Source organism: Protopterus annectens, chromosome 11.part0, assembly GCF_019279795.1.
Source record: "Protopterus annectens isolate FY-2018-M chromosome 11.part0, PAN1.0, whole genome shotgun sequence".
NCBI classification, from domain to species: Eukaryota; Metazoa; Chordata; order Ceratodontiformes; family Protopteridae; genus Protopterus; species Protopterus annectens.
This window is the reverse complement of record NC_056745.1, coordinates 293,069,582-293,081,581: the sequence shown is the minus strand read 5'-3', so window position 1 is coordinate 293,081,581 and position 12,000 is coordinate 293,069,582. Positions and strand designations below refer to the sequence as shown.

At 36.8% G+C, this 12,000-nt stretch overlaps 1 protein-coding gene across 1 annotated transcript in view; it reads left to right on the top strand.

Moving 5' to 3' along the window:
- Positions 1-12,000, top strand: part of SLC17A8 (solute carrier family 17 member 8) — a 530,762-nt gene that overhangs the window by 365,041 nt on the left and 153,721 nt on the right. Inside the window, exons 6-7 of the mRNA XM_044087789.1 lie at positions 7,795-7,881; positions 11,741-11,880. Of these exons, the coding sequence (XP_043943724.1) occupies positions 7,795-7,881; positions 11,741-11,880 (227 nt within the window). The remainder of the gene's footprint in view (positions 1-7,794; positions 7,882-11,740; positions 11,881-12,000) is intronic.

Sequence of the window (12,000 nt, the reverse complement as noted above, 5' to 3'; positions counted from 1 at the left end):
GGTAACAGGGATTTGAGTAGGCTCATGTAGGGCATGTTGTTTAGGCCTTGTATACTTTTAATAAGGTACCTCTGTGGGCATTCCAGTTGTTGCATGTGCCTGAACAGACACGTAAATTTCTTAAGTATCTTAAGTGTATCATTAAGGAAACACTAGTGGAATTTTCTGTGAACATCAAGAGGGATTAAGACCCATTTCCTTCTTTAACCTTGGCTGAAGTTAATGAAATGGTGATCAACAGCCACCTCTTTTTTTGGTCACTAGATATACCTTCTAGGGCTTTCCTTCTTGAGAAGATTCCCCAATTTGGAGAATATATTGAAGGTTTTCACACAATTAAATTCCTGGAATACTACATATAGATGCCATACTCACTGTATATTATTAATATCACAACTAAACAGGTCATTAAGACACTGGACTTTCACCATTAAATCAATAACCGTGGGCCCCACGTCCCTAACATGCACAATTTGTTTGGTAATTACTGCATATTTCTCTGTGTCCCAGTTTATACATGTGTTGTCTTCTCCATCATCATCAAGCTGACCTTAGTTGACCAAATATGGCATATGACAAAGCAGCCAGACTTGTATAGACAGGTCTAAGCGATCTTGTATGGTCCTGTATCTCTACATTTACCCATTCTCCAGACCAAACTTATGTACATCAGAGCAGGATTCAAATTGTTTCACCAGTGCATGGACAGGTTCTTCTACCACAGGACATAAAATAACACATATATTCTTAACTTATTGATTGATCCATGAAAAAAATCCTCAGTAAAAAGCTCCACCTGTCTCAACAGGCTCACAAAAGGCTAGCTAGTCTTCATCTACCACTGAGGATTTATCAGCCTTATTCAGAAAAATGCCATTTTCTGAGGTTTCTGTCAAATGAGATAGCATGTGATATCATATTGAGTGATGGTTAAATAAGCTGATACAGCTTCATAGCCTACCAACTCATATTCCATGCTATAAGAAAGAACAGCACAGATTTGTCATTAAGCAAATGATGCAAGCATGTGTACTTATCCTGTGTTATGGAACTTTAACAGCTTCAGCTCCAGGAAGCACACTCATCCATAGGTGGATGTAGGTATGGCATTCCTGAATTATCAAGGAGGGTTCTCTTTTGGTAGACAAACTCATAAAGCAGGAATATATCTGTTATATCTAATGTTAATGACTTGCTTTGATGGGTTGACTGGGTAGAATCCTAGGCAATTTTTTACCAACCCGGAAGGAGATGAAGAATTGTGCAGGCATAATATACAGATTGCTGATGTCTGTTGTATACATTTCCAAAATGTAAAGTGACTCCTGAGTCATGCTAAATACTGTAATTGTTGGCAAAGGTGGGGTAGCTGCAGCAATAATATCTGTACTAAAGATATTTTTGATGCAAGCAATGGCGGTAGCCTCTCCTCTTGTAAAGTAAGCTTTGACTGCGACATTTTCTTTTCAGCAGTTAGACAACTGATGGCAAATATAATATAGCTGGTAATCCACTCAAAAAATGTCTCTTTTCTAATGAAAGATGTTTCAACCCTACAGCAAAAGAAGTCACTAACTGGTCTTTATTCCTAACTCTTTTTCTAAATTCATGCATGCATTTCAGGAAACAACTGAGCTAAGACTTCTTAGTATAGCAGTGAAAATTCTCACTGGATTCATGTTGACTTGCTGAATGCAGTTTTATTGACTTTTAAATATTCAAAAAATATTTGTAAAAACTACTTTTACTTAACATCTGAGGACTATTTTTTTACAGGGAGGGTAAGCCCCTATGTACCCCCATGTGGAGGAGCATCCTCTCAAAAACTAATATACAGAGGACTAGCTAGGGTGGGGCAAAGCTGGGCAACTGCCCAAGCAAAAAGTGTTACAAGGCACATTTGAGTCTTCAGCATATTATCAGCATGCAGTAATGCCTGTATTGTACATGTGGTCTGAATGACTAAAGCAGTACTTGAGCACTCCATACGCAACACAAAATATCTCCTCTTTAAGATTAAAGTACAGAAAACTGCTTGCTACATTTTTTTTTGCTTGCATTTACATTTGAAGTTTGAAATGAAGCTCTTTAGTGCTTCATGTGTGGAATAAACTACAGAAAACCACTTGCTACAAATGTAGATTAGGAGACCCAGAATGGACCAGGGATTTAAAAAAATGAAGAACTGATTATTCCTTCAATTAGGAGCACTAGGGTGGGGAATGGAAGTTTTTTTTGCTCTTCAATTTTATGTTGAACGGGAGCACTAGACTGAAGGATAGCACTGGACATCAGATTAGCTTGCTATACCTTTGTTTATACATACCAACTCCAAGGATACACAACAAAAGAGAAAGAGACAAACTCTCCAGTGTTGATGAAAGGAGTTTTGGTGAATGCACTTTAATCCTTTCATGTTCACCAAAACTATCCTTGGTGAATCAACAGGAATGTTCTCCACCTGGCACACAGGAGATTGGGGTTCTATTTACCAACGGTCATTTGTATCTTTCATATAGCAGTTATCACAGAGGACTAAGACATTGAGATGTGAATGAGCTGCTTCTTGTAGTACACAGTTTGATTCCTTCAGGCTCCATTTACCTGTTATGTGACCCTGTGTAAGTCAGTTAACTCCTCAATGTTCTCAGGGACCACACCTCCCCCCAGTAACTACTTATGGATCAATAGACTTGTGATGGTACCCCCCAGTGACTACTTATGAATCAATGGATCTGTGATAGTGCCCCCCAGTAACTACTTATAAATCAGTGGATCTGTGATGGTTCCTCCCAGTAACTACTTATGAATCAATGGACCTGTGATGTTGCACATCCGTGATGAGAAAGGATATTTCTCCCTAGTCTTTGCTGCCAGAATGAAGACCAGTTTGATGAAATGGTTGAGGGAATCTTAAGGGAAGCCTCAGATAGCTTTGGGGAAGAAAGAGTAGATTCATCCAGAGGGAACCCACTCCTTTTGAAAGACGAAATATGGCCCCTTACATAAAAAAAAAACTGCATCTCTTCGATTCATCTCATAGAAGAGATGGTCAGCAGAAGTGTTTTACATTAAAGGAAGTTCAGTACCTCAGAACTAGAGGATTCAAATGGTTGACAGGCAAGCCTGTCATCCTTGAAGGTCAGAGCCTATGAAAGGTAGAAGTTCCTTAAAGGTGGATACAGATTCATAGCTCCTTTAATCAGCTGTTTGATCAACAAAGAGCTAGCAGTTGCATGTTTCCCACTGAATGACTGAGGCCTAGATCATATAGGTGCATATACTGGAATTCTCTGCAAGCTAAATCATCAGAACAGAATATGGGGTGCTGATTCACCCATACTGAGAATTGTTTGTACTAAAAAATGGTTTCCTAGTAGCGTCAATCCCCTGAGGGAGCTCCATGGAAGATGAAGTGGATGAAGGAGATGAGCATCAAAATCCAGGTTCAGGTTGCATTCTTAGTCCAATCTAATTTAAGAGAACCAGTAAGAGTGAGATCCTTACAGACTGAGCAACAAATTGTGAGACCCACATTTATGACTTACAGGTACTGACATAAATGCATAAAATATAAATCCCCACAGCATAGTCTCTGGGGACACTACTGGTCCCCTTAAAAAGATCAAAACTCTTGCATTTGATTGTGTGCAATATTTCAGATCGATATATGCAGATACAATTTAATTTAATTTCAGCAGATACATTTATAAGAAAAAAGCCCAGCACATAACAGTTTAAATCAAAACATTGTCACATAGTAACTCTGCATCTCTAGAACATCTGCATATGTATGGATTAGTCGAATAATCTTGTAGTTTGGCTTGAAAGGTAATGAGTTCCTGGAGTTGCCTAACTTTAGCTGACTATTCCTGCATGCTGGATCTAGTTTTAAGAAAGTTTTTTTTTTTCAATATTTGAAGAGCCAAATGGTGCTCTTTCAAATGTTAGGTCATGCTCACTGGTGGCTGGTGGCTCTTAAACTGTTTGTGGAAGATCATAACAATGTTTAGAAGAAAAGGGAGCAATAGTGCTATTTTATTTGTTTGAACAGAATAGTAGAACATAACTGTGTAACCCTAGCAATAATGGGCAACCAATCCCAAACAGTAGGATGTAGGGTCCCCTAGAAAGAGCAACCTACAAATTCCATTTAGTGCCATAAGTAGCATGCTAATTTAGAGTTGTGAGTGGCAAGAAATATTCAAGCTTAGGCAAGACAACATGTTTGGTTAATCAAGGTGAATTTCATGATATTCATGTCTTGAACACAAGAGCTGGCTATAACCATAGACTTAATACATTGGGAGATTTAACTGCCCCATCTAAAAAAAATGCACTACATTGTGTTAACATATTGTACTGTATTCTGGTGTAGAATTTTGTACATTAATATTATATTGTATGCATTCTGTTCTTGTGTTTGTACCTCTTGGATTGGATTGTAACGGAAAGGTCCCCTGTGGATCAACCCATTGAACCAAGGAATGACCATATGATGTATTTCCTGACTAAGGTATTAGAAAGTGCTCCATTGTCACTAGACCTCAAGATGGCATGATTTAATGTTTCTTAGTGCATTTTCTTTGTTTTTGTATTCTTTAAAAATAATAATGTATACATTATTTTTAATTGGCCAAGTAGCTAAATAAAAGGAATGGAGAGTATATTTCTTCTGTGTACACACATTTCTCACACAGTTATATGACAATCAAAACTCTTGTATCATGACTGATTAGACTTTATTCTAGTATTAGTCCAGAAAGTGCAATTCATAGAAATAATCCTGAATTCCCAAATTTGCGGTCGTACTAAGCTCCCTGCATCCCACCTACATGTGGGTTGAGTCACCACACTACTTGTCCTTGTACAGATTACTCCAAGAACCCAATACCTATTCTTGGTAGTAGAACCTCACAATAAGTATATATTCCCCAACATTCATACATTAATTTTCTTTGTTCTGGAGGATCACAGTGTTAGTCCTTAGAGTTTCATAAGGTACCACTGCTCACTTACAAAAAGCAGCGACTACAGTTGCACAACAAAGTCAGAGAAGTTTGCACTGTGTTACTCAATGTTATTTCATTCTGGCTTCTCTATACATGCTCAACTAAAAACTGCAAGATGGCAGAACAAATGGATCAGTAGGGTGCGAGGGGAGGTTGGCTAGCTTAAAGCTGGTAACTGCAAAAAATACATAAAAAAAACTTACACGGCAGTGTTGTACCTGCAAACATTCTTTTAACAAATACAGATGCAACGAGGTGCTTAGTAACAACATATAACATAGTCAGCAGTCAAAGAGTAAAGACAATCATCTTAATGTAAGAAGTTTGCACTTTAGTCATGTCCTTTCATTGAACACATCCTTACAACAAACAATGAAGCAAAAGGAGATGTTACTAATACTCTATGACAAAATAAGAGTTGTTTCAATGTCCTATCTAACCTGTATTTCTATTATTTCAAAATTAAAGGTACGTACAAGGGCGCAGATCTGACCACATCTATGAGTATAAGGTCAATGATAGTTATGAAGAACAATACAAAACTGTATTCTACACTCTTAGTAACAATACCTTCACATATATAAACATATTCACATATAACAATAAAAAGACACTTCTAAAACAAAATATAACTACAATCAGCCCAATTTAAAATATCAGTGTAAATACATTTGACATAAAAATTCCACAACACATAATGCTGAATGCAAACTAGCCTGAACACTAAAAAGTTGGATATGAATTTCAGAAAACTGAATTCAAAACACATAAACTTTATTGAATCACAAGAAATGTCCGCTATACCCAGCAATATTTTGTCAAGGGGATAACATCCAGTGTATCCCTATACAGGGGCCAAGGTTATTCCAATAGTGAGGATGTATAACCTCAGATATAAAATAATTAATTAGTTGCAGAGTACATGGGGATGCAAAGGTGCAAGTTCCATTCATTTTGTGCTGCCCTTTAAAGCTGTGATTATAGAAACATGCTTAAGCTATGACAGAGTATACAATATTTCAGAGTATCATGTAGAAATTATTTAGTGTTTTATAGGCTACAGCAATATTATTGTACCGGATTCCAAAAGAGTTACTGTTGGTGTAAGTCTGCCATGATTCCGAAAGACTTGCTCTTAGTGCAAGTGACTTATCTCAGTGTAAAGCCTATCTACAAACAGGCTTACTGCGGAGGCCAGATTCCAAAAGACCTACTCTTAGCGTGCACTCAGTGTAAATGGTCATTTACATTGAGAGCAAGTCATTTGGAATCTGGCCCGATGTGTATTGAAAGGCTGACACCACAGCTCATTACAGTCTCACTTCACATATTCTGCCTACACTAGGGTATACGTCTTCAGTATAATCTGTTTTGAGGTTTGTTTTGATCTTCAAGGATTTGTTTATATTTTGTATTTGATCTTTTTTGCTCTAAGATTTCTTGAATTTTTTTTTAGGTAAATCTAAATGTAACCCAACGAAAATAAAACTGATGCGTTTAACTTAAAGTGAAATTGAAACTACATTCTAGCAGAAGATTAAACAGGTGATACAGCCAACATAACCCAATCAATCACAAAAAGTCAAATATAAAACATACAAAAACATCAAGATACCTTACATTTGTACTACTTAACCGGTCAAAACAGCATAAACTTTTTAAAGCAAAAATTCAATCACAAGGACAACCCATGCTAAAAATAAAGGAAAAGCCACAAAAACAGTAAACTACTGAAAAATACAGCAAAATCTCACAGCTATATCACACCACATACACACACTGCTGTGCTCTCACATGCATGTGCAGCATATGCACATACACATACTAAAGACAAAAAACACACGCAGATTTCAGATTATTGCTATGTTGTTGTATAACATTAAATGGAGGGTTACAACATGTTAGAGGTATTTGGTCTTCTGACATCGAAGCACAAATGATAACAGCTCTGAGTGAGTTACTCAAACCTACCACCACCGGCACCATCTATTTGCTGCTCAGTGTTGTGTCCTAACAGGGGTGTATCACGTGACACAACACATATGACACTAAAGTGAAACAGTGCTATACTAACAAACAACACAATCAACTCTGCTTAAGGACTTCACCTGCATTGTTAACTTCCAGTTAGCTTAACTCTGTAACTCAGTACTTTGAGTTAGTATAGCAACTGGGGCACAGGTATTGCTCCTTGCATAGGAGTGAATTGAATTTATTGTTTCATGGTTCACTTGGGAGACCTGCCTGCCAGTAATGTCTAGTGCTACCACACACTATGCATACTGGGATTGTTCATAAATGGCAGCCAGTTGTGTGTGTGTGTGTGTGTGTGTGTGTGTGTGTGTGTGTGTGTGTGTGTGTGTGTGTGTGTGTGTGTGTGTGTGTGTGTGTGTGTGTATATTAAGCTTGTATATTCTTGCCTTTATTGATTCTAACATTCTATAATTTTTAAAGTGTGTGTGTGCACATATATAGCTAGACAGATAAACATTTGGTGTATTTATTTTGCTTAATTCACTTGCATAGAAACTTATTACTGGAAATACAGAGTTCAGTCTCCAACCTCTTTTCATCTGATTATAATCCTAGTTTTATCTTTATGTGTATCTGTCCTTATAAGAGTGTGCACATATGTGTGTGTGTGTGTGTGTGTGTGTGTGTGTGTGTGTGTGTGTGTGTGTGTGTGTGTGTGTATGTGTAATCTTAGCACATTTATTTATCAGAGGCTAAATAGGACAGCACCAAACCATATTGTTTATATTATATATTTTTTGCTCCTTAGGATCTTATGCTGGGGCAGTGATTGCCATGCCATTGGCTGGAGTGCTGGTACAGTTTATAGGATGGCCGTCTGTCTTCTATATTTATGGTGCGTATAATATGGTACTAGAATCCTAACCAGTATGTTGTAACTGACAATAACCATAAGAAGCAATTTTCAGAGATATGTATTTTTTACCATTCAGACCTCAGTTAGTCATTGACTAAAAGCATCCACCATAAAGGCACGATAAATGAATAAAGAGTGAGACATTTTCTATTGCAGGCCTTGTTGGTATTTGGAAATAAATATTGGAATAAATGTATAGAATTGTCCATTTAGATGATCCTTCTGATTACCCAGAACCGATTACTGGTCCAGGAGCTAAAGGAGCTGGTTGGGAAATGAGTAGCCAATACTGCCTCTACAATCCTGGTAGAGGGAGGAATTGTTGTCATCTACACTGCTGAGTCTTAACCAAGGTCCAAAGCCATGTGGACAAGTATTTCTACATGACAGCATTATTCCTTCATAGCTGGGAGCTGAACATAAGCAGATGTATGAGTGTATTGGTCACTAGTATTGTAGATGTGATGGTCAGGCTGCTGTGGCTATGAAAATTAGAGCTATGCATATAACCATGATGGAGGTGAGGTGAACACCTCGACTGTCTGTTTCTCAAAGAGAAACAAATAAACCATTCTAGTCATGGAGTAGATGGTGACTGCCAGGTAGAAATGAGAAAAAGTCATTTGTTTTGGACTGTTGGCATGTTTTTATGAGTTAGCATGTCCACTGGGTCTAAACACTTAAGTTCATAGGTAAGTGCTAGGCTAGCTGCCCTTTAGGGCCATTTTAAACCTAGCCAATTTCCCTCAAATTGTGAATCAAATCCTATATGTTGTGTTTGTAAGGCTAAGACCTTAGGTGCTATGCCATCTCTCCCTTATTTCATTTTGCATTTGAACAGAAATTATTTGTAGGGATATATGTCTATCTCTAACCTTCACAGAAAAATAAAACAAATAAACAAACAAATATATAAATAAACAATTGAATGAATGAAAGAATAAACAAGTAGAAAGTTGCCTGATATGTCAGTAAGGGCAGATCTGCACGGCCACTCCAGTGGACTCCCAGAGCTCCATTTCAACAAACGCAACAAATGGACAGACTGTCATTGGAATATAACTTCCAGGAATTAGTGAAAACGAACTCCTGTCAGGAAGAATACATGGATGCTACAAATACACAGCGTAGCAGTTCAAATGAACTTTATCAGAACACTGTCTCTGTCTAAGCCTGATTACTAAAACAAAAGAGAATAAAACCTACACTGCAGTGCAGAGTGCAGGGTGCATCCCTAGAATCATTGAATGAGAAGCTGAATGAATCTGAAGCTCGGGTTTGGCAGAAAACTTGAGGTTATCAGACATAAGACAGAGAATGCAGAAGGTAGTAATTATGTCATGTTTATGTCTGTGGACTTGGCAAAGTTTACTGGGGCACATAAAGGGAATATAGAGAGATCACACTAGAATTTCACTGTTAATAACTTCCAGTAAACATATTATCCAATCAGATATTAGTTCACACTGGGATGTATACAATGCAAGAGAAGCTGCCTCCATACCCTGCCAACCAACAAAATAAAACAGCTCCCAGTGGACCATGAAAAGATCTTTATAGAAGCTTATTATTCACCTGCAGCACGGATGAAATGAGAGGAGTTTGTGCATGCAGTGCATCAGTAATGGGTGAAAAGCATCAGATTTAATGCATTTCCAAAAACATTATACCCATCAAGTAAGCAAAGTTCCTATGTATTCTGTAAGAATATACTCATCTTAACAGGAGACTACTCTATCCTCCTAACATAAGTATACTTGTCAGTGTTTTTCAAGTCTAATTTTTGAAGCCGTATTATGCATGGGAGCCCTAATGTTTGTCACCACAAACTTGACATATGCTCAGAATGTTGAACTGAATAGATTATTAGCATACTGTCATAGCTGCCAGACCTGGTGAAGAGTGAGAAGGCATCTGTTGTGTTTTCCTCACTTTCTCCGTCTTCTCTGAGTTTATACAATCAGTGACAGCAACTCAATAACTTTCATACATGTTACTAATCTCCAGGAAATAATGCTACTGATGACTGATAAAAACACATCCAAGAACATGCCAATTCTTTACAGCTAATATTAAGTATCCCACAGAACTTGGCTGTACTCACTGTTTTATTTTAATACTATATACTTAACATGCACAATGCAATTACAGTTTCATACATTCCCTCAGTTAAGAAATGAGTAAAATGCTAAAAATTGTGTGTGTGTGTATGTGTGTGTGTGTGTGTGTGTGTGTGTGTGTGTGTGTGTGTGTGTGTGTGTGTGTGTGTGTGTGTGTGTGTCTGTTATTATCAAAATTTTGACTGGAAAAACATTTTCCGGTCACAACATCGAAAAAGGGTGAAAGTGAAAATATGGACTGCACACAATGTCAGCAGATTCAACAGAGCATGTGATGTCCATTTAGGAGCACACCTACATGAAACTTGCACTGTACATCATAGTTTTGCAGGGGGGCAAGCCCCTCTGCACCCCCTGTGGGCGGCTGTGCCCCCCACACCCCCTGCTAACTATATATATATTCCAACTCTGAGATTGCACTACAGCGAGGAAAGAGATGAATATCTCAAACCACACTGTACCGTGATCTCTGTGCAGTTTTTCAAGTTCATATCAGCGAATGCACAGTAGCATTCGCTGATAGGAAATTAGAACATGGAATGCTCAGCAAGACGAAAATTTGGTCATCTGTAATTTATTTTTCCATTAGCAGAGCATCCATGTTCGACATACTGATAGAAAAAAAAAAAAAAAAAAATATATATATATATATATATATATATATATATATATGGGTCTACTTGAAAAGAACAAAAACCGACTTACCCAAATCTCTAAAAACTGAGATGACTTCACGGAAACTTTAGTTTAACGAACACTCAAAATACTGATAATGAACTCAGGGAAAGTAACCACTCATCTGTCCATACAAAAAAATACACACTGAAGCAAATCAAATTTGCTTTCCACACCCCCCCCCCATGTGGGGGGCTGCACTCCCCACAACTGTCCTAACTAAATATACCAACTCTGAGATTATACTACAGTGGGGATAGGGGCAAAGTTCACCATGGTGGCCAAGTGGTCCCTATCCCACAGTAACTTTACTGTGTTCCAAGTGTTCCTAAATTGTGGTTTTTGCGAAGTCTTGTCAGTCTTTAGAGATTCCAGAAAGTGAGTTTTAATTTTTTTCAAGTAGACCCATATATATATATATATATATATATATATATATATATATATATATATATGTGCGTGTGTGTGTGTGTGTGTGTGTGTGTGTGTGAGTATATATATATATATATATATATATATATATATATATATATGTATGTGTATATAATAGTATATAATATATATATATATATGTATATATATATATATATATATATATATATATATGTATGTGTCTATATATATGTATATATATATATATATATATATATATATATATATATATATATATAAATTTTTACTTCTGCTTGACATGATAAATGTGTGATGCTACACGCACTACTAATAAGGAATACTTCCTAAATAAGGTACCACAAATTAAAATAACTTTATAGGATGCATTCTGTTAAATATTATTTTTCAAAATTACTACAGTGATAAACAAATTTAAAATAAAAATCTGCACAAACAGAATAAGACAGCTTTAAATACATATACAGCTATGATTCAGTATTTCAGAAAACTTTAATGTGTCTAATACTACGTGTACTGACAAACGTAGCTGCATTGCATAATTTTTACCTTAAAACACTAATTGCTGAGTTAAAAGATTTATTTTATAACTTTTAAAACCTAACTAAAATTATTCTGTCTGCCCATAATAGGGACTTTTGGGCTAGTGTGGTATGTGTTCTGGTTGCTGTTAGCATATCAGAGTCCTGCAGAGCACCCAACTATAACAGAAGAGGAAAGATCATACATTGAGGCAAGCATTGGGGAAGGAACTCATTTACTCAACATTAATGTAAGTATACTTTGTAACTTTTATTAAGAAAAAATAGTGCATTCTGTGGCACTGTGGCATGTGCTTTAAACAGTAACTGAAGAATTATTAATAGCTGTGTTGAATTTCCAATGTGGTTCT